Source organism: Halictus rubicundus, chromosome 1, assembly GCF_050948215.1.
Source record: "Halictus rubicundus isolate RS-2024b chromosome 1, iyHalRubi1_principal, whole genome shotgun sequence".
NCBI classification, from domain to species: Eukaryota; Metazoa; Arthropoda; class Insecta; order Hymenoptera; family Halictidae; genus Halictus; species Halictus rubicundus.
This window is the reverse complement of record NC_135149.1, coordinates 20,369,195-20,392,415: the sequence shown is the minus strand read 5'-3', so window position 1 is coordinate 20,392,415 and position 23,221 is coordinate 20,369,195. Positions and strand designations below refer to the sequence as shown.

The 23,221-nt window shown below is 48.8% G+C and overlaps 2 protein-coding genes across 4 annotated transcripts in view; one reads left to right on the top strand and one right to left on the bottom strand.

Moving 5' to 3' along the window:
- The first annotated feature begins 14,449 nt into the window (after positions 1-14,449).
- LOC143357175 (cell adhesion molecule 2-like) overlaps positions 14,450-23,221 on the top strand; it is an 85,223-nt gene continuing 76,451 nt past the window's right edge. For 2 of the 3 annotated variants that reach the window (XM_076793478.1, XM_076793462.1), the window contains exons 1-2: positions 14,450-14,589; positions 18,969-19,175. In XM_076793478.1, coding sequence (XP_076649593.1) covers positions 19,130-19,175 — 46 coding nt within the window. In that variant the 5' untranslated portion in view covers positions 14,450-14,589; positions 18,969-19,129. Of the gene's footprint in view, positions 14,590-18,246; positions 19,176-23,221 lie in introns of all 3 variants that reach the window. The other variant, XM_076793469.1, reaches the window with a different exon arrangement.
- LOC143357204 (uncharacterized) lies at positions 14,596-16,380 on the bottom strand. The gene is made up of 2 exons (XM_076793519.1): positions 14,801-16,380; positions 14,596-14,760 (listed from the first exon to the last, which is right to left on the bottom strand). The coding sequence occupies exon 1, from the start codon at positions 15,494-15,496 to the stop codon at positions 15,020-15,022; it is 477 nt and encodes a 158-aa protein (XP_076649634.1). The 5' UTR covers positions 15,497-16,380; the 3' UTR covers positions 14,596-14,760; positions 14,801-15,019.

The window sequence follows — 23,221 nt, the reverse complement described above, 5'->3', positions numbered from 1 at the left end:
AATTATAAAATTGTGTACGTTGCTACCTCTACAATGTTCCGTTATTCTGCGATACTTCGGCTGTGACCTAGTCCAAGAATTATCGGGCTATCAAATTTTTACCGAAAGTTCTACAATTTTGTCACAAAGTTCACCGGTTTGACACACGGCGCGGATATGTGGAAAGCGGATGAGAGGTTATTGCTTATGACGAGTATCGGATGGACCGGCCGCGCCAAGTACGGAGTTTTTACGGCCACGGGCTCGGTTCTCGTAAATATGAAGGAGTTCCGGCGCAGGTAGCCTTAAAGACCAAGCAAAAACGTGTTCGGAGACGCGAGGCGTCGCCGCGAGCACGATCCTCGTGCACGCCACCGAAGCAGCCTCGTTCCTCGTCCATAAAACAAGAAGAGGAACGTTATCGTTGAACGTTTAAAAAATTACGTCGACGGGAACCCTCTCCCGTTCGGGTCCTGCAGCCGGGTCCCCAGGGGTGCGAAGAGCAACGCCGCCGCGACACGAAACGCGTCGTGCATGCGATCCTCGTTTGAACTCGAGATATACACGCTCTCCCGCTCGGTGCCGGATCTTCTCCCGCCCTCTACGACTCGCGAGACACACTCGCTTGTTCCTCGTCGAAACCGGATATCGCGGCCGACACACCTCGCTTCAAGGAAATTCGAACCTATTCGACGCCGAAGAACTCGAGATCGATCATCCGCGCCCGTCGAATCGATCCGCTGCTGCGCCGAACTTTGTCAATCTACGCCGTTCTCTTCTTGCTTTTCTATTCTTCGCCCGATACATACAGAATTTGTGTCCGTGTTTACGCGTTTCGGGCTGATGTTCCGGGATGACAGAGTGTGCTAGGTGTGTGCGTGCTAATTAGACTGCGGGCTTTATGCATCTATGACAAAATTGAGAAGATGAAATTTGAAATAGCGAGTAAAGTAACGATCCATTAGGATTACTAAAGAAGGACAGAATTTTCTAATCGGTTTCCATGCTTGTAATCGACGAAGGAAATTTTTATTTTTCCTAAAGATCCGCAGTCTAGTGATAATTTGTTTTATTCCGAATTTCATCTCAGCTGGGAATAAAGTACTAGCTGTCCTTAAATTAAGGAATAGGAATAAAGGGCTAGCTGTTCTGAAATTCTGGCAATATACAGGGTGGTTGGTAACTGGTGATACAAGCGGAAAGGGGGTGATTCTACGCGAAAAAAGAAGTCGAAAATATAGAATAAAATGTTTTCATCCGAAGCTTCGTTTTCGAGAACATCGAGTTTGAAAATGCAGCCAATGCGCGTGTTATTCGATAGGAATTGTCTGCTGCGTCTGATCATGACCTACCAATTCTACTTCCTGCGCATACTAATTTTTATTCTATATTTTCGACTTCTTTTTTCTCGTAGAATCACCCCCTTTCCGCTTGTACCACCAGTTACCAACCACCCTGTATATTCAATTGACAATCTAGGGAAAACTAGGAGTTGCAATCATAATCCTATGTCAGCTTCCAAAAATGTGAGAGAAAATTCTCATTGCTCACGAGATGATCTAATATTTCAAGTTTTATACACGATTTGAAACAGTGTTATAAACGGTTTGAAAGCAATGCCCAAATAGGGGTTGAAACCTATTTTTATAAATACCTCAGGAACTAGAGATTGTAGAGACAAAATTCTTTCTCCCCATAGCGTGATTTGATTCTCCAACCTACCCAGGTAAAATTTATATCCCAAAAACTATTTGTTCAAACAATATATTAGAAATATTGTCTACTAAGCGACAAGATCAAGTCAATTTCCTTTACAATGAAACGAACGCACAATTACCTGCAGTCTAATGATTATAGACCGAGACACAAACATTGCGTCGACGCATTAACAAAGGCTGGTGCAATCTCCTTCGGTTTTTTCAGAGGGATTCGCGTCGATTTTCGGTGTTCCGTCGCCGGTTATCGGTGCACTCCACTTCGCCCGGATATTTCGATATCTGCACCCTTTTCCCTTCGACGGAAGAATCAAGAGGCATTGTTACAGGCGAGCGGCGCCGCAACATCTCGCTCCCTATCTCTCTCTTTCTCTCTGTCGGTCGCGTCGAGATAAATACGCGCATCTCGTTCGGCGGGGAGACGTCGATATATTCCGGTAACCATAACGATAGGAGCCTCGAACGCGCATTAAATCTCGTTCCAACGCTGCGGAAGGAGAACGCCGATGCTCCAGGAGGCTCGAGGACACCGTTGTCTTTCTCTCTCCTCCCTCCTTCCCTTCTTCTCTTGCTCTCTGTGTAGCTTCGCGTGGCGGGGAAGCGTCTCGTCTCGCGTTTTCCATAATGTCGAGGAACGGTGCTCGAGTGGGCGACCAGCACGGTAATCTCGTATCCGAAGTTTCGCGACGAGAGCGCGAAACATAACTCGTTAGAGAGAGGGCCGACAAGGATCGGAGAGGGAGATACAAGAGCCGGGGGGGAGGTGTACGCAGGGGGTGAAATGGCCGGAACAAGAAGAAAAGCAGGGGGCGAGCGAGAGCAAAGTGGAACAGGGACCGCAGACAGAGAGAGAATGCCGGTAGACTCCGGGTGCTGCACTCGAAGCGATATCTGCGGCTGGCAAACACTGGCTGGGGATCGTCGGTGACGAGCGAGAGCCGGTTTTGAAAAGAGGACAAGCGCGTTTTCGGCTGGGTGTTCCACACCACCGAGAGGAATAATGCGCACGTACAGCGCTCCGCCGCCCCCACGCAAATAGGAAACGAACGCGCGTCTAAAGCGAGTTAATGCAAAAGTTTTAATAAACGAGGCGCCCCCGCGCGTCCTCGCTCTCGCTCTCTGTCTCTCGTTGCTAGTTAGTTCGTGACCGAAAGAAACGGAAAGACTGTGTGTTAGAGGTCGCCGTCGAAGTAGCCAGTGGAAGGGAGTGGGTTTGCACGGGTATGACGACGCCACAAAGGGAAAGGTTCACAGGAGCCGGAGGGAAAGGGACGCCGGGATTGCGCGTCCTCCCGGCAGAAGGGGAAAGAGATACAGGCGGTAGTAGTCCGCAAATCATTTGCATAATTGATTAAAGACTCGTACTGGTCCTAGTGTACGGTGTGCCGCCACCGACGCTGCCTGCCACTGCTGCAACGGAGTGCTTCAGCTCGGGACAAGCCGCGTATAACCCATTAAAAGGGCCGCGCGCGCGAGCGTTCCGGAACGCTCGAGGAGAGTCAAGCGCGCCGCGTCTCGGCACTTAATCGCGTCGAAAACGGCCCAGCCATAAATCTTACCCGGGAGAACGAAAGTGCCCGCTAACGGATTAATGCGGATACAGCGTCGATGGACCGTGACCAACACGCCGGCTAATTTCCCACCCGCTCGAGGCGACCGCGGATCCGCGCGAGCAATCCGCGGTTTAAGAGCCGATAATTTCACGCCATTGTTTTATCTAGACATTCGACAGAGTCTGGGGAGTAGGGTGGTTCTTAATTATTAACGGGGATTCTGTGGAACGGTGGACGTTGCATTCTATTGCACGAGTGGCATGTTTCGTTGGATTGTTTAAGATCTTTGCGGATTTTTTTCTGGGAAACTTCGAGCAACTGTCAACATTTTTTTATTAGCATACATTGAGAAATGTCAAAGATACAGCCGTTCTCCCGGACGTCTTTACTTCACCACTGCAGCTATAAATTTCATTTAAAAAATTGATATAAGAGGAAAAACGTGTAACATTTTTTCCTTATTTACCAGATAATATTGGACTCCCCCAAATGCCATTAGAAAAATTAATATTTCATAAAATATTGATGCACTTAGCTTGAAATCCTCTCAGAAGAGTTAGAACGTCGACTTGCTTATTTCATTCGTGTAAACGATCGGGGTTATTAACAATTAATTACTTGACAATGAAGTTTGCATCTTACACTATAACTTCGTTCATTCTGAAAGTCGAGAGAACAACGATGAAAAATTATGTACAGTAATTTCTTTATTATTGTCGCCAAGGCCTGGACGATAAACGTCGCGCAATTATCCCCACTACCACAAGATATAACCCACGGAGGTGAAGAGGCTCGGGTATGTCTCCTGGACGATACACGGCGCTGGTAAGACCCGTGTTGTTGACATATATCGAGAACTCGCTGTCGAGAACTTCGGCAAAGATCGTTTATTGTCCGGAGTACGGTTTTAACGAGCTCGCACGTCGATGGCGGTCGGTTAGGTTTTCCCAAAAGCGTGTCCGCTGGTTTTTGCGGGGTTCCGCATCGTTTCTCGGAAAGTCCGCAGAGAATTTGGGGGAAAACATCGGTGGAGGGCTGGCAGACGCCGTGTGTCTCTGTCTGTGGGCGAAACGGTTCGTTGATTTCTCGATACTCGGGTAAAAGGCTTGGAAGAAGCAGTCGTACTCGCTGGGGCTTGCTTGGGGTAAGCCGAGAGGCCGTCGCAGACGATCAGAGATCGAGGGAGCAGGCGTGGTGCGGCGTTGGCTAGCCGTGTAGTGGGCTACGTGCGGGGAACGTGCTAGGAAATATGTATGCGCGGACCTGATACCGCGGCGCATACAAGATGTACCGCGATAAAAAGTGCATTTTCGACCTCCCATAGGAACCGCCGTCCGGACCGGTCCCTCCATTCGCAGCGGCTTCGCTTTCCCGTTAATTCTTGCTCCACCTTTCCAACCTCCTCCTCCTTCCTCTCCTCGCGCCGCTTCCATTTTCTTTCGACGTCCGTTCGACGATCGATAAAACCGCCCCCCTATTACCACGAGATCGAGGATCTCTTCCCTCTCGTCTTCAGGTCGTCGCCCGTTTCCTGAAACGGTCCCGGCGAATCGGCCACTTGTTGACGACTCGTGGCAGACGATTGGCACGCGTCTGTAAATTAAGCCCCCGTGACAGGGTGGGCCAATTAATCGAGATGAGCAGAACGTGAATTGTGGGCAGAGCGTCGCGTCGACCGCTTCGTAAATCAAGCGTCAAGCAACGAGCGCCCGCTAGACACGGTATCGCGCCTCGCTCCTTCTCTTCGCTTCGACCCGTTATTGCTCGTCGACGAGAACGGAACCGAACAGTGGGGAAGGGAACGGGCCGCCGACTTACTTGTTGATACGCCGTCGCGTAGCTGTCGTGTACCCGAGCTCGCTCACTCGCGCGCCCTCCCAAATCGGTTTTATTTTTCCCGCGGTAACGAGCCGGTCGATAACAGTATCGATCCGCGAACGCCTTGTTTCCAGAAACAGGATGGCGACGGTGTAGCGCGCTCGGACCGATCGACGGCTTTCCCCGAAGGAATTGGGCCAGGAAGATGGACGAGAAAGCTTTAAATCTTCTAGTGTTCTCTAAGAGATTTTAAGTCGTGTACCAAATCCGTTACCACGTTGATTTCTCCCTGTCTCGCTTTCACTTTGTAACCTAGCAATAACAAATGTTGTCTATCGTTCTCCGTTTGCGTGGATTAGGAGTGATTTCCTCTAAGTAGGCGTGATTCAGTTGGTTTTCTGGCTCGGAATAGGAAAAACTTCAAGGAATGGGTGTTTCTTACTCCAAGTAGGCGTGCCTCGATGTGATCTAGGTAGGCGTGGTTTCATTATCTCCCCTGCCAATGACAGCTACATTTATCGCGAATAGGTGTGTCCTGCCCTGAATAGGCGTGCTCTGATCTAAATAGGCGTGGTCTGCCTTGAGCAGAAGTGGTCTCGTTGCTGTCCTTGCCTATAGTAAAAAAATTTTCCCGAGGTGGGCGTGTCTTGCCCCGAATAAACACGCTCTGTTCTAAGTAGGCGTGGTCTCCTCTAAGCAGGAATGATTTTCTTGCTCCACAGTGCCGCAGTACAACTCCAAGGACAATCTGAGCCGCCGTATGACCCACATCGATCATACAGTCCCCCGCTCGCCGCGTTCTTAACTATACCCGTCCGCAAGACCGGTAGATCGAGCTGCCACGCGAGAATATACAACGATCGACTCTCGTGTCTCATGCTCGCGTACGTTTTACGACATCGCCCGGCACTCCTCTATCTTCTTATCGCGAAACGTTACTGATTCTCCCTCCAGCCAACGATCTTGTTCGAGTCCGCGACCCGTCTCGCGGGAAAAGGTACGTTCTCCTCCTCCACGGAGGCAAGGCAAAGAGAGTAACAGCTCTCGCTGTCGTACCTCTCCAAATACGAATAGATTCCCCGAACGAAAGGGAGGGAGAAGGAGAGGGAGAGAGGGAGAGAGAGAGAGAGAAAGAGGGAGAGTAGTGTATGGAGAAAAGTCGAAACGCACGAAGAGTCGTAAAATTCTGTTGAACGAGCCTCTCGATTACTCGTCCCGATCCCGAACAAAACCGTTCGAAGCAAAGTCAATACAAGAGGCACGGGGATCGCGACGACGATGGCGAGACGGGGAAAGACGCGAGGCTGTTCGACGCGCGCCCGGCAGCAGAGTATAACACGGCCGCGAAACGAAACGAGGAAAAGAGTCGATCCTCTCAGCCGAATACAGAAGGAAAGAAAGAGCAAGAGAGCAATAGAGAGAGAGAGAGAGAGAGAGAAAGAGGGACGGAGAGAGTAAGAGAAAGAGAGAGAGAGTCTCCGGTCCTCCGGAGTTACCTTAATTATTTTCTCTCCCCTCGGCACGGCCCCTCGGCCGCGGTCGGTTAGAAGTCCACAGCCAACTCTCAAGAAAATTACAGGCAGCCTCGATAAATATTAACTCCGTAGCCGGGAAAGGTTGTGAAAGCTACACCCTCGAGTTCGGTCTCCCGCCCTCCCGAGCCTCATCCGGCCTTCTTTTCCTCCTCCTTTGCCGCAGGTTACGTTTCAGACGGTCAGGCTGTTTCCAGTCGGTGCAACAGGGCGCGGAGACGACGGACGCGTGCGACGGAACCCAGAGGAAGAGCAGACGCTCCCGGAACTCAGAGAGACAGACAGAGAAACAAAGCGAAGGAGGAACCGACGATTGAGGTCGGTACACAGAGTAGAAGAGGTTGCCGCTGTGGCGGGCCGAGAACCATGGTCGATACACCTATACACCCTGCGGTCGAGGAACGTCCTTATTTATTCGGATAAGCAACGGAAGTCCCCGCGACTGGCCAACAAGCTTTAAATTCTCGAAAACTCGGCCGACGCGGTTGTCGCACGTCGCGAACCGACGCACCTCGCGAGCCTGCCGTCGTAAACCCGACCGACTGGACACCCACGTATCGCGTGCTAATTAATCTGCTTCCACTGACATGTTTAGAGCTCGACTCCGACCAATCGTACGCACAATGTTGCAACGCATGCACGATTTACCGCGGCAGAGACAGGTTTAACCATTTCTGATCCTGTGTCGAGTTAAACATTGACTTTTACTACTTGCGGTCACCTGTTTCACTGATTTATATTACGTTCATCGGTAGTACCACAATTATCTGGTATCTACGTGCAATTGTAGTGTTTCCGAATTGTTCTAATCCTAGATAACTAAAGTAAATTTAATTACATTTAATGCTTTTTATTTGGCAAGAAAAATATTAGGTCGTCCCATAAGTTCGTGCCGTGGATATGTTTATATTATTCACCATTGAAAAGTATTTTAATGAAAAACCGCAAGAATTTTATAGTGACGGTATGATGTCTTTGTCGCAAAGGTCAGAAGAGGTTGTGCAATGAAAGGGTGATTACATATTTTATTTTTAGAATTTAAATGGTACAAGAGTAAACGGCACGAACTTATGGGACGACCTAGTACTTTATCTTCCAATGAAACAGAACAATATGAAATCTAGAAGTTATATTTGGTATTTTATTATGTAGGGTTAAATAATTTAACGAAGTCCATATCGGAATAATTCTGGCGTCCGATTTCCTGAGCGAAGAACAGATCAATATTCTCCTCTAATAGAAGTATAGATTTTCGATGCGATATGTCCAGCGAAACGAACTTGGTTAACCCGTCTAATCACGGCTCGGTGAAATGTCATGGTCTTTTTAAAAGCGCAACTCGATTAATTTATTTAATGCAGATTCCTATCGAATCAGTAGATTGAAATCAATTTTGTTCTGCTGCATTAGAGGTCGCTTGAACCGATGGTGGGTCGCCCACATTTTCGAGTGGATTCATCGGTCCGCGAGGAGTAATTATTAGCTCAAAGTTGCATAGAGCTTGTCCCGATAGTTCGCCACAACGACGTCCTATAATGGACGTTTTTCAAAATCTTCGGAGGGGGTCGATTAAATTAATCAGATTGATTTACCGATCGATCCGCCGGCGAATGGGATGGGTTGAAACGTAAACAGTACGCAAAATTCTTGCAAACATACGTAAAACGCGGAAATGTAATACAATGTACCTACTACTTCAGCGTATACTTGAATATTTCAATCGGTACCTTCAGTTTACAAAATTCAGAAAATTCATAAAAAATCTATATGTATGCCTCCTAATTTCCCACGATATCCGCAATGTTATTAACTAGTGCACAGAGGATTTTAAAGCAAAATAAAAATTGTCCGAGTTTATTATAAGAACTGAAATAAATTGAATTCTCCCAACGTCTTTTCAATTTTGTATTTGACATACTGATTTTTGCAATGAATACATCAAATTCGCAGTCCATTAATTGGTATTTGCCATCGTCGGAGGGGCGGAGCGTTCTCAGTGATTCGCAGCTCATCGTTTTATTCACAGCTGCTTCCAGATTCCTTCTCACTGGTGCGAACGATCGACTGACCTCCCAAAACCCGAAGAGGCGTGCTAGGTTAAAAGACCGAGGTCGATTATCGAGCGTGGAGCGTTCGCCACGAGCCGAGCGCGTCTCGCTTCGTTTAGCGACCGCACAGTTACACGCTGAACGCAGTCCGCTAATTACGAATTCCGCACGGGCCGTCGGTCGCGTGACAGAGCTGGTCGCGTCTTCTTCGAGCTGGTTTCGCGGGACCAGGTCGACCGTATCGATCCATCGCATCCGACAATAATTTCCGTGCAATCAAAATTTTTCTCGCCCCAGATTATAACATCTGGACTCAAGCCCGAATCGGTATACATACATACATTTATTCAATTTTGACCTCGCGGTCAAAAAATGGAACTTGACTTGAATTATTCATCTTCACTTATTCTTCCATTCCCTATTCTCTACCTCTTAATACTAATAATTAAAGATCTTCGTGCAAAATAAAAATTTTCTATCTGAATTACAACCAACTGAAGTGAAATATAAATTTATTCACTTCGGTACGTTCTTTCCCCTGGAACTCTCATTCCAGAGACAATCTTGTGCCCACTGACATTATACGAGACTGTTCATCGACTGAACGTGGAAGTCCAGGTGTACGCGAATAGCAATTTCATTCTTCCACCGTATAGCGGTGCGAGGACCTTCATATGAATCGTGAGAAAATTAATGGATTCGCTGATCAGTCCTGGAATCTCTGCAGTACGATCTTTTCCCTAAAACTCGGGATCTCTCCCAAAATCTATAGCTTCTGAAAATCGTTGATCGAATCAGAACGCCCTATTCTTTGATATTCCTGTATCTACGATTTTATTTCAACCGAGATTACACGGTGCTCGCCTGCTAAATATCGACGTCCAGGTGTTCGCAAATAGCAACTTTATTTCGGTGGAGCCGGGGCCGTCGTCGACGCTGGCAGCCATCGGGAACGAAGACGAAAACGGAAACGAACGAGTGAACGATGGAACGGGGGTCAGGGTGTGGAGAGAGAGAGAGAGGGGGGGAGAGAGAGAGAGAGAGCGGATGAGAGTCGATATTCGGACGAACCGCCAATAAGGAGAACGTACGATTCCGAGAGGGACCGGTGTTTCGAGCGGCGCAATTTCCGAACGGTCCGCCTCGCGGGTGTCCCTTCCTCGGAGAAGCGGATCGTTTATCGGCCCTCCGGTGGTTCGATTAATGAACGGATAATCGATTTGCGCCAATTTCGTAGAAGCCGTCCGTCCTCGGTCGCCCGGGCTACCAAAGTACAACGTCTTTGATGACGTAACCGCAAATCGTCGGGATCGACGCGATACCGAAAAGAGGGTGACTCTGTATGTGGGTGGTGGTGGATGGGTGGTTGCCCGTGGAAAAGGTCGTACGGCGAGGGGAGGGGGAAGGAGAGAGGGGGGAGGCACGTGGTTTTCCAGCGAAAACAATTTCGCTGTCTTCTCAATCCGCTGCAAACCACAATGGAATTTATCGTCTATACCTATGGACCGGGGATTCGTACCGCAACTGTTTTCAAAGGAGCACCGCAACCGGCGTAAAGGGAACGAGATTTCAACGCTTTCCCGGGGTGCGTCGCCCCGCTTCCTCTCCCCGTTGTATACACAAGCCTACACCACGCGTCCCGACGCGTCGCATCAGCGTCCCGACGCGACGCGACGCGCCGCGGCGCGACGGCAACGATTTTATCCCGTAGGTTGTTGGTTCGATAACACGTTCATCGGTCCAATACTCTCTCTCTCCCCCCCCCCCTTCCCCATTCTCGACTCCTCCGGTTTTAATCGGTTAGACTCGGTCGCTCCACCGAGAAAACGCTCCACACGGAGTACTCGCGCTCTGTCTCCGCTGTCGAAAACCAGGAAGACGCGTCCCTGATAAAGCCTGCCGTTACCATACCGTACCATAGCGTACCGTTTGCAGCCGCCCTCCCCCCCCCCCCTCACGATTTTTTCTCCGTCGCCGCATCAACGACCGAGTTTTGCTTTTTCGCCCTCGAATCGGACGGGAAAAGCGATATCGTCCGTCGGGAGTAGGACGTGCGCGAAACAAACGAAAAAGACTCGCCCGGCTTTGATCTGGCCGAGGATTCTCTTTCGACGTCGAACACGTCTCTCTCTCTCTCTCTCTCTCTCTCTCTCTCTCTCTCTCTGGTTCTCTCTGTTCCTGTCTCTCTGCGGTGCGGCGAGGCGCGCGGAGAGCGCGCGGTTAACGATTACCATTATCGTTACCGTAACGAACGAAATTGGCCATCGCGTCAGTTTCAGTTTGCGGAACAAAGTGACCCATGAAGAAGGTGGGGGCGGCGGCAATGGCGGCGGCTGGAGCTAGAGAGGCCTAGAGGGTCGGGAAAAACGATTATCCCGTTACGTTTTCATGCCGGCGATGGATCCCACCGCATCCCGCAACGGTGGTGCCACGCGAGGCAATGCGTTTCTTTCCTCGAAACAGATGGGGGATAAAGAGAGAGTCGGAGAGGGAGAGGGGGGGGAGGAAATCGTGAGACGGGGTGGGGGAGGTCGGGAACGTCGACGAATCGCCGGGAAAAGAAAACAGCGGAAAGTTAATTTCTCCTCCGCTTTCGCTTCCTACTTCCGTCCCTTTTTTTTCCATTCACGAAGATTTCCCCGCGGATCGCGTTTACAAACGACCGAGCTTATTATCGCCTCTAAAGCGTCCCTCGAATCCAGTCGCGCGCGTCGCTCTCTCGGTGAAAATGGAATAATTGTTTCGTCCGTTGACCCGCCCCTCTGTCTCTCTCTCTCTCTCTCTCTCTCTCTCTCTCTCTCTCTCTCTATCTCACTTTTATCTCTATCTTTCTAGGGAATGTCGCGTCGCGGCCGAAACGCGCGCGATTTAGTCGCGATCGATCCTCGCGGTCCTCGTGCGGCGCAGGACGCTTTCCAGAGGACGTTTTGATGAGTCGAGATCTCGATTACACGGTCCCAAACAACAGCTATACGTTCTACGCGGAACACTCGAATCGATCGAGAACCCCGTTAACGCGCGCCGACTATTTTCAATTTGCCCTCGGAGAAAACTCGAGCCGCTCGAACGGAAATGGGACGCGTTCCCGCGGCCGTGAATACTAACAACAATCAGAGTGGAATTAACTATTGTTTCGTATCGATCCGCGTTCGCCGAGTCTGGCTGGCAGCGGGGCCGGATATTGATAATTACGCGGGACACGGTGTTGTACCGGGTGTCGTTCAGTTACGCTCGAAAACAAGACTCGGCGACCCTCCCTTTGCGGCGCGTTCCGTTCGTCGCCGTACCGTCGCGTCGCTTCGCGGTCCAAGTTCCGCGAGACAGTGATATAGCGACAGTCCGAGTAATGTTACGGAACGATCATTGCACAGGCTGGACCGAATGGCAAAAGCGAGACTAAGGAGATACCGTGAGAATACGTTTTATCTCTGAATGTCGGTGTTGAGAATTAGGACAGTGACGATGATCGAGAACTTGTTTAATACTGTACGAAGTATCTGTTCTTGATATAGAACGTTTTTTCGTTTCGTATTTTGCAAGTTCTATTCAAACTGAGGCTCTCACTTTCAAGAACTTTCCTTTATCTATTCTCATTGGAACGTTTTTTAGCAAAGTTCTATAGTTCATGTTTGACGTAAGACGTATTAAAAAGTTCTACTACTCCCCGATCTCTGCTCTGGACAATTGTCGCGGCTATAACTGCACTCGAAACTATTTTAACGCCAAAACCAACACGTTTCTTCAATCTAGAGTGTTTACGTGATTTTGTTCACTTTTTGTATATGAAATTCAGTCTAGTTTGATTCGCACTATTTTAATCACGCAACAATTGAATCTTTTACCAGTTAATTAAAGAAAAACAAATTTACATAAATACTGGTTTAATATCGAGTAATTTTTAGTGGGCTCTTAGGCACTCTCTAAAAACAATGACTTTTCCTAAAGGAATAACAAACAACTTTCTCGTAACATTTTCGCTTGCAATACCAAACGAAATGTTTTGTTAATAAATTGTAATTTAAAGGAACTTTGTATTGTGGGAGGGGAGGATTTATTACGATCAAACTCTAATGGCATCTCGAAGAGAAAACAGCGTTCCATTTTCGTTTCCGAAAGCAGGTTTTGCGGCGAAAACTTTTGACTTTCATCTGCAACAAAATTCAGTTGAAACATAGGAAACCCAACAAGTTTTAAAGCACCGTCAAATTCGACATTGTTTTAACGTAAACGTTAATACATTAAAGCCATCGACGGAGGTCACGAATGAATTTTTCCACTCTAATCTATTAATTCGTTACACGGCTTTGCGACGAATGAAAAATGAGCCATCGGTAAATCCCTTTTTTATTAATTCTGCTAATGTTCGTCACCACGTTTGTGGTTTCATTCTCCAATGTAAAAAAAAATTATGTATATAATTATTTTTACGTTCGCAATTTAATACCAATTGAACGCATTGAAATAATAGGAACGCGGCGAGAAGTTACAGGCATTGATAGCAGTAAACAGATCAAATTAAATGAAAAATGGATCTCGAACAGAATCTCGTTACCACCGCGATGAGATTACGAGTAACGAGGTGCTGTAATAAATGTGGAGATGGCTCAATAATCTCTGTTCGGTCTACAGCGCTGCAGCAAAAAGGGTTAAACGAAGCTTCTCGAATTAATTGCAGCGTTATTCTACCAACCTCCATTTCAACACTGTTCAGAAACTTCTTTATAATAAGTACGAAATTTCGATCCTCGCGCTTTTCACCCCTGACCTTCGAAACAGAAATCACAATAGTTCATACACGAAAACATGCTAGACTGTGAAAACATTTAGAGAACCTAAAAACACTGTATTATTTTCAGCTGATTATAATTAGCGGACAAAAAAATAAATGTCATAATAGCGTGTGCCGTAATTTGTGCTCGGTTGACACAGGTCCATGCTAACCTAGATTTACAAACGAATCACCTAAAATCTAATTTATTACCAGCCAGTTTAAACGATTAGCTGTTTACATTAAACCCAACAAGAGAATTAACATCGATTCCAAAAAAGTGGGTTCAAAAATCTGTCGAAGAAACTCGGTATACAAAAATTTGAATGAATCTATGGCTGGCATGAAATTGCAAAAATTTCCATGGTCCAAGAATTAGAGAATATCGAAGGAAATTTCTGTTTGATTCCTATGTCTTGCAACCGATAGCGACACTTTTCTATGCATAAAAATCCGCATGCTGTAGGCAGCATGAATTTTGTCTTACCAGATTCGGTTTCATTATTCAAATTTTTTTAAGAAGATTTGAGAGAGAGAGAGAGAGAGAGAGAGAGAGAGAGAGAGAGAGAGAGAGAGAGAGAGAGAGAGAGAGAGAGAGAGGAACTAGCAGAAGCTGCTCCTAGGATGAGTGTGGTATCACGCCGAAATGATCGTTAAGGTTAAGAAATTGCAATCGAATGCAGCCGCGTGCTATCTCCTACGATAGCTTTGGCTCTCCAGTTGAATCGGAAAGGACCACAGGCAAATATCCATCGACCTTGTCGCGTGAGATCCTCCGAGGAATCGAAGAGGATACGGATCGATGAAGCAGAACGTAACAGCAGCGTCGAAAGCCGAAGATCGGCTACCGGTCCGCAGCCGCGCCGTGTCGCGCGCGGCGTGCACTGGTCGGTTGTCAGACAGCTCTCGTTCGAGTTCGAGTGTCGGCCGCGTGCGTTTTACACCTGGCCGGGCCACAACGCGCACGCGCCCAGGTGCACGACCCACCGGCGCACACGGAGCTAAACTGGCGCGACGTCGAGCTTTCGTAGTCGGCATCGGCCATCCGCGACGCGAACTTTCACTCGGAGACGCTCCTCGCCGTGCCGTGCCGTGCCGTGCCGGGCAGAGCCGCGACACGTCGCGACGCCGTTCTACACCGCTGAGAACAACGTCCGCGACCAATCACCGCCTCCAGTAAGGATACATCGACGATCCCAAAGCACCCCGGACGCACCCGAACTCCGACCGCCGATTTTTCGCCCGTTTTTATCTACCGGATTTTTTCTTCCCCCACTCTCGAATTTCTTTCTTTCGGTTTCGATTTGATCTCGGGGCCTTCTTTTTGTCATTGGATCTTCTCTCATACTTGGGCACATTTTTTTCATTTTTTTTTTTTTTTTGACACGTCGCGACGCTGTTCTACACTTCCGCGACCAATCGCCAGTTTCAGTAAGGATACACCAACGATCCCGCGTCCTCCGACGTCTACCGGAAGTCCTCAAACTCCGGACAAGTTTCCGCTCTCCTACCGTATCGTTTCCTTTCCGGGTTCGCTATCTCCCAGCCTTGAACTCGTTTCTTCCGGTTTTGTACCCTCTTTTCATCCTTGGATCTTGCTTCGGTTTTAGAATCTTCTTGTAATCTTGGTCCTTCGCTGAATCAGTTTCCCTCGGTGACCTGTCGTTACTCCGAAACTCTGGATTACAGCATCAGTCTGTTGCAATTTTGATAGTCTCGGAACGGGACCATAATCCACCGCATCGCAGCGATCAGTTGAAACTGCTGCCTCCAGTAAGGAAGACATCGACGATCCCGCATCCTCTGACGTCTCAAAGTCGTCTCTAAACTTTGTTCGCCGATTTTTAGACAGTCTCGTTTCTTGACAAATGTCGCGATCTCTCAGCCTCGGATGTCCTTCTTTCGGTTTTGTACCTCCTCTTCGTCTGTGAACCTTCTTCTGCTGTTTGGACCTTCTCTTCATCTTTGGTCCTTCTCTCCATCTTCGGACGTTCTTTTGATCCTGGACCTTCTGCCAAACCGGTTTCCCTTTCGTCAAGATCCGGGCGACCTGTCGCTCCACCGGAACTCCGGATTCGAGCATCAGTCTTTTGCAACTTTGATAGATCGTCTCGGAACGGGACCATAATCCTCCGTGTCGCAGCGATCGGTTTAAATTTTGAAGCAGGTTTGCTCGCGGTGGCGCACGCTACTGAATACTCATAAGTATTTGCCTCCCCGTTGAGGAAATATTGAATATTTATGCTGCAAATTTTACTCTGGGATTTCTGCGCGCGCGGGCCAGGATCTATTTTACTTTGTTCTTCGGAGAGGTTCGCTTGGAGGGAGACCGAGTCTTCGGCGAATGCTTCGTATTAATAACTGAGAATCGTCTTTTGATATGGTGTCGGCAAACATTTCAAACCGTAACGATTTCGAATGAAATTGAATCGGTTTTGACATTTGTGATAGAAATTACTGAGACAGTTGGCTCGCAGCTTTAACAATTCAAAGAAGACGTTTATAGTTACTTGGGACTGGCGATTCAAGGAATAAATTTTCACATTCAAAAGTTCGCTCAGTGATACGATGCTTTCAACCGGCAGTGCTGAGGCTCACCATTCTCGCGTCACAGTTGGACAAGCGTTGTTTAAGGATTCCTTGCAATATTAACGTACGACTTGTTCTAATGTATTGGGTCAGTGCAAAAGTCCTATACCTTGTATTTTCATACGAAATAGCGCACTGACCTGACACATTAGAATAAGTAGTACGTGAATATTGCAAGGAATTTTTGAACAGTTCTTATTCAACGTTGTCGTTCCTTGTTATATTTTCATACGAAATCGGGCACGAACTTTTGCACCGACCTAATACATCTTGACGCCTTTGCATACTTTTTCTGGCATTCAACACATTTACCCTGAAATCCGATAGATTCCTTGCAACGCGTATTATCCCAATTCTAGCCATCTCTGTATACCTTTATTTAGAATTCAAGAGATTCCTTATAATGTATCTTATTATTCTAACCTCTCTCTTGCACTCTGTGCACCCTTTCTCTTGCACCCAACAATATCTTGTCATTTATCTCGCAATACAATACATTTTCCGTAATATATCTTATTTTAATGCATCCCCTGGCATCGTTGCACACATTTTCTCGTGTACATCGGATTAACCCAGTGCAACAAATCCCCAATCAACACTATATCGACCGGAAGCCAATTAATAGGATTCTCAATAATAGTGCAAACGAGCCGGCCGCGCCAGCTTTTAGTGCTGCGCCAAAATGAAGCATAAAAATCTTCTTTCACATAATAGTCCCAATCGAAATCACCAGACTGCGTTACTGAAGGGTGACTCGTTGCTTTAGGATTAAAATCGCTACTGCCGGCGAAGGATTTACTAAAAAGTCCTCGGACTACAGACTTTCAACAATTATGAGACGATCACCGGTGGTAGGTAACGTGTTAAATAATACACAGTGATAGGTTGCACCTCGTGATCGGTCGGCCCCGACGAAGGCAATAAAATCTCGGCGATCGAGGCTCGCGTTCCTCGGGCAAGTGGGAAAATCCTTGGAAAATTCGGGGCGACTCCGGAAAACTCGGGGCGGGGGGCATGGTAGGGCGGCTAAAACGAGTGGTTGCAAAGTTGGATACCGGTTCGGGAAATTTCATCTCTGGCAATGTGTCGACAAATCGTCTGGCACGGTCCGCCCTTCTTTGAATTGGAAAGGGAATAGTCTCGAATCAATACACATATTCGCGTCATACGTGGCAGACAAGGTAGACCTCTCTCTCCCTCCCCCTCTCTCTCTCTCTCCCTTTCGGACTAGGTACATGCGAACACCACCAAAGAGAATCAGAAAAGGCAAGACAGGAGAGATCGCGTGCTGGTCTCTGGCCGACAGCGGTATTGCACGTGTCACGGCATAGGAAAAACAAAAAGGGCGACGACTACTGGCCGAGCAAAAGCTGGTCCGGTTAAATAATTCGGCGTCCGGTCGGTGGTCCGGTGTCGGCGCGCTTCCGGTTCGAAGTTTGGCCAGCGCGTATATCGATTTCCGAGCGGATCTCGCTGGCCGGGCCAGCGGCGTCAGCGACCTGGATCATCGGCGCTCGATCTATATCGCGAGATTCGCGACAGAGAGACGGAGAGAATCGAGAATTATGATCGATCGGCGTGTGCGCGCGTGGACGCGTGCCACGCGTGCACGCTCTCTTACTCTCTCCCTCTCTCTTTCTCTCTCTCTCTCTCTCTTCTTCTGCGAAAGACACACGTGCGCGTTTCCCAGTCGAAGAAGCTCGGAGCTTTGGGCGAGATTGCAACAAGTTGCATTTAAAAGCCGTACCCTCCGTATACCGGCTGGCTTTCTTTTTCTCTTTTCTTCTCTCGCGGCATTCCTTTCACCCTCGTTTCTCCCTCTCTACCATGTTCTTCTGCCTCTCTCTCTCTCTCTCTCTCCCTCTCTCCCGCTTCGTTCATTTTGTGTCTGCTGTAGCCACCGACGAGCGAGAGCCTCTCTCCTGTTTTCTCATTCTTTCGTTCCGTGGCTCTTTTTCCACGACGCTCGGAAGCCGAACACTGGTTCTTTCTCGCCAAGAGACGATTCCCGCTATTGCAAAGAGAACTCGCCAGGCGTGTTCCCTCTCCGCCCACTCGCTCTTAAAGTTTCTCCGACTGTCGTTTAACCGGCGGCCCCGCAGTCTTCCGGCCGTCGATTTCCCGAGGGTAATTATCAGGGGAAATAATTTTGGGGGGCCGATCGACAAATCGCGTACCAACTACATCTCTCTGATTCCATGTATACTTTACCGATTCTCTCTCCCTCTCTCTCTCTCTCTCTAGTCACTGGAATCTGCTCGAATCTCCCGGACGAGACGCCGCGACTGGATATCCTCGGATCTTATTTTTCGTCGACGCTGCGATCGCTGCGCGAGATTCGACTGAGAATTACCCGTCCTCCCAGCGGGTCTGTCCCGGTGCCAAACTATCGGGCTATCGGCCGCTCAGATCGGATGACGCGGCGTTACTCAAAAATCGCGGAAACTTCGGAAATCCCGGGCCGGGGAGCCGTTTTTAAACGGTCGGCAATCGTACTTCTCCGTGGCGCGGCTGCGAAACCCGAACAATCCCAGAGAGCCCACTCGACGGAGAGGCGGGGGCTGTGCCCAGTAATACTTGCCAAGCTCCGATCAACGGCAAAACGTCTTCCTCCTTCCCGCCCTTTCCTCTAGCGTTTTTGCGCGCGTTCATCCCGAACGCCGGCGTTCCTCCGAAAAGAAGAACGAGGTTTCGAAAAACGATGTTCCCCGGCGCAAGTTTGAATTACGAGCGCGAGGAACGGCAGCGTACTAGCGCGATTCGATTAACCCGCTTCGTAATTACTTTTCCCGTCAATTCCCCGAAAAATTCCGACACCACGGAAGAACTATAGCGGGAGCGGATTTTCCCGATCCCCGGAACGTTGGCGAAAGTCGAGCGGAGCGGTCGCGAGGGTTGCAGTCGTCCGGGGGGTCGTTCGCGGACGGATCGCAGTGATTGTGTGGATACGTGCGTGTTTATCGCAGGATAAACGTGCTCCGCGGGACGGTTCAGGCGAGACGAAGGACAGGCGACGAGGACGGAACAGTCGACGAGCCGTGGAAGCAGTTTCGCATCGAAGAACAGCGACAGGATCTCGAAGGGTCTCGGAGAACTCGGCGCGCAAGCTAGTGCGAGGATCCCGAGGATGGATCTCGCGCTGCTCCTGTTCGCCATGCTGCTCAGGCAAGAGGGTGAGTCGATTTTACACACGAATCGAGCCCTCACCGATTCCGATCGAAACGTTTTCCGGATACGTTTTTCATCCGTCGCCGGGAATTGCGTTCCCGTGGATCGCTGCGAAGACCAATTTACCGGGAGAGCGTCCTCTCTGTTTTTCGTTCTCTCTCGAAATTCTCGCGCGCCGGATGGACTTTTCCCGGCGTTTCGTCTAATTTGAAAATGGCCATTTGCCTGTGCCGCTTCTCCGATATCGCCGACGGTCCTCTCTACCTCTCTCGCTGAATAATCTTCTCCGGCGCGGATGGAGCGTCCGAGAGAGGGACCGCGAATGCTGACTACCGTTTTGGGAAGAGGGGTTCCGGGGGGTGGGGGGAGGGCCGGCGGCGGAACGGTTTAAAAATGGCACTCTTTCTAATTACGTTCCGCCGTTTCTTCCGCGTTATCGCGGCTTTTCCGAGGGGAGCCGACGCGGACCGCTCGCAAAAGGGAGAGAGGGACCTTCCCTCCCTCCCCCGTGTACGGTCGCAGAGGAGCCACCGCCGGTGAGTCCAGAAAGGGGAAGGGACACGGAGCAGAGGAAGCGACGGAGAACTGGGAAGCAAAGGGAGGAAACGGGAAAGGGAACAGGAAGGGTAGCGGGTAAGAGAGCCGGGAGTAGGATGGCCCGGAATTTATGACGTTCCGGTGCGCGGGCTCCGAGCGGGCTCTCTCATGCCGCGGCAGGGCGCAAGAGCGAAAAGCGAGAAAAAGAAGCGAGCACGGGGGGGGGGGGACGGCGACGAGGAATCGTTGCCGGATGGGGAAATAAAAATCTCGCGTCCGGCCGCGACACCGGCACCAGACACGCACCGATTCTCTGTAATCGACCATTCATTGGCGAATTTAGATCTTCCATTGGTGTCTGGAACGTTGGATTCCATTAACGGAGGAATTTTAAAGAAATGGTCACTGGACCGAACACTGTTATGCAAAATGGAAATTGGCTGGATCAATTGCAAGGAACGGGAGCTACGTAAGAATTTGTTTCATTCTGCAATTGTTTCAATCAGTTCGAAATAACATATGGATGTATAGTACATCAGTTCCTTTAATCTTCCTACTATTGCAAATTTCACCCACTCATTTTTCTCTTAAGAGTGAAATTTCACTCTTGAATTTCAATATTTGATGTTCCAACGATTACAGTGAATTCTCGATATATGTCAACAACACGAGTCTTCTCAGCGTCTTGTATCGTCCAGGAGACATACTCGAGCCGTGTTATGTTCACACTCCTCGCGGCCCCTTACGAGGTATACCCCGCGGTAGTGGGGATAATTCCCCGACGTTTGCCATGCAGGCCTTGGCGACATATATAGAAAAATCACTGTATATATCAAAATAGGGACTTCAATACGCATCCCAGAGTGTATTTCGATTTTTTTAAAATCTAGAACAGTAAAAAAATTAGTCGGGAACATAAACATGCAGACGGTGTCTGTAACAATAAGGTTGCAACCGAAGAGTTAAATGTGTTTATTAGAAATTTCAAAGTGCCATTGTACACATCACTTTGGCGGAACTATTAGTACTTATTAGTATTTACTAGATTAGTACTTACTAGAACAGTGAATCTTTCTAGTCGTGTAAATTTCGTGAAGTGTAAAATATATCTTTCCGCTATATATCCATCGAATTGATCCTAGTAGAGGATCAGACCAAACAAGCAACTGATCGTTCCATTCCACGCTTCGGAAAAATTCGAACATAACCTCATCGATGCTAAATTTAAATCGCACGAACATTCGCTCGCATTCGCGAACATAGTTCGTTACGTTACAGAACGAGCATCGACTGGTTTAGTCTAAACGCGCCAATACACAGTGGATTTGCTTGTAATCGTACTGCGGAGCGAGCTACACAGCGTGTGTTATCAGAATTCGATATGTTTCACGGTGTGTTCACAAAATTGGCGAATTTTTCACGGACCAACAGTGGCATGATCAACCGATCGCCGATCGGTATAGGAACTACGAACCTTTTACTGTGTGCTGTATTCCCGCGATTTTTCATATTTCACGAGCAAAGAGAGAAGCGACTTAAATCTGATTTCAGAGGTGGTAAAACTTCCCCGGTAACATCTCGTGTGATTTGATAATCGGATCCGACACTCGTCGACTTCCACGAGCCCCTCTAGCGAACGTTGTACATAAAGACCGTCCGATTCGAAGATTCTGAAAAGAGTTTAACGCTCCGGACCTGGGGCGGCTGTGTAAACGGCTAAATAATAAAATTTCATTTACAGACAAGCAGCCGGTAGAAGTTTTTGAGGGTGCCGTGTGTATTTGATATTTAGAGCCTTGCATTTCTCGCGGTTAAGTACAGAGCGGGATGGTATGGGGCGCGGTGGATCGCGTGCGCGATCGAGGAAAAACTGGGCACGGTCTTGTTCGGTCTGAAAATTTCCGACGATAAACTGGGAAGGTAAGACGAGGACTCGCGCGGGGCAGAGCCGATTATCGTGAATAAGTAAAAGCTGCGTCTAGACCGGATATATCGAAAAGCTCTCGCGCGCCGAGAGAAACGAAGATGGAGAGAGAGAGAGCGTGAGAGAGGGAGAGAGTTGAAAAGAGGGACAGAGAGGAAGTGCTCGCGACAAAGAGAGCGCTCCGCAGCTGCAGAGGGGGACGGAAAGTGACGAGTTAATTGCGGGAGGAGAAGAGAAACTCGGTCGGCCGGTCTCGTTCATAAATTATCGGTATTATGCCGGGCAGACGCGCGACGGCTCTCTCGTTTATCAATATCGCGCGTTAGAACGCGGCCCGTCGCGTTGCGTCGCGTCGATCTGGAACCATGGGACGGTCACCGCTTTTATAACGGGATAATATTAACTGTAAATATTTGTCCGTCGCTCCATTTGCGGCCGCGCTCGACAATCGTGCATACATCAACGTTAAACGAAGCCCCGAGCGCGCGCGGACGTGGGAAACCTATAATTTTGATTTTCGAGGACCGCGGCCGAGCGCGGCGCGATTTACCCCTTCTCAACCTTCGGTCAAAACCTCGACGACAAACGCGGATCCCTCTTCGGGGCACGCATGGTATTCGCGCGAAACCACAGAAGCGCTCTGTCGACGTCAAATTCCGGAGATCGGGAGTGTCTTCTTGTGTCTCCGGCGTCGTTTTCATCGGAACGTTGCCCCTGGGGCCAGTGTACGCCCCTCCCGGAGCCACGAGCGCGTCGAGGATCTCGAATATTCCGATGCAGAGAGAAAAGGAGAGAGAGAAAAAGTTAGAGTTACTGTAGCAGCGTCGAAGCTAGATTCTTAGAGGATGTATGATTTAAGGGGAAATTGCCCTCTGGGGATGGGGGGGGAGGGTCCGACTACGATGACATCGAGAGCAATAAAATCTTCGAGCATTTTTGTACACGGAATAAGATAAACAGTCCTCTGGTCGTGCTGAATAAGCGAGGGGCCAGAATATCCTAGCTTTTTTATGACGTCTGCTCTGAAATGTTGCCCTCGGAGCTCGTCTAGAGTGCTCCCGGGGCAAAAGGATCCGTCTAGTTTTAATTGCTCTAGTGCGCTGTAGTCACTGTATCTCCGGTATATTTTTAGAGATTATTACGAAGGCTACAGGTTGCTCTTCTTCTCTCTCTTTTTGCCCCGACGTGTTGCACCTGACAGCATCGCAGAGCAATTCTGGCGCGATAATTTGAGTGGCCGACGGATCTCCATTTAACCTACAGTCATTTCTCGATATATGTCGCAAATACTTGACTGATGAAAGTCGCAGTACTGTCCCCACTACCGCGGGGTATAACCCGCGAGGGGCTTCGAGAATCGAGAGTCTTCGGACGCCGTGGAGTGTAAAGACAATACGGTTCGGGTACGACGTTCACGTGGATGAAAGAATAATAATAGTATCTCCTGGACGATATATGTCGCCGGCAAGACCCGTGTTGTTAACATATATCGAGAAACCCGATATATGCAACCGACCTATACTTCTTATCAAACTCAAAGAGGAAAGTTCAAAGGATCAGTGTGTACCAAAATTTTCAAGGTACCGGCGA

Excerpts from the sequence above, each read along its gene's own strand:
- LOC143357204 (XM_076793519.1), bottom strand. The coding sequence starts at position 15,496 with ATGCTCGAATCCGGAGTTCCGGTGGAGCGACAGGTCGCCCGGATCTTG.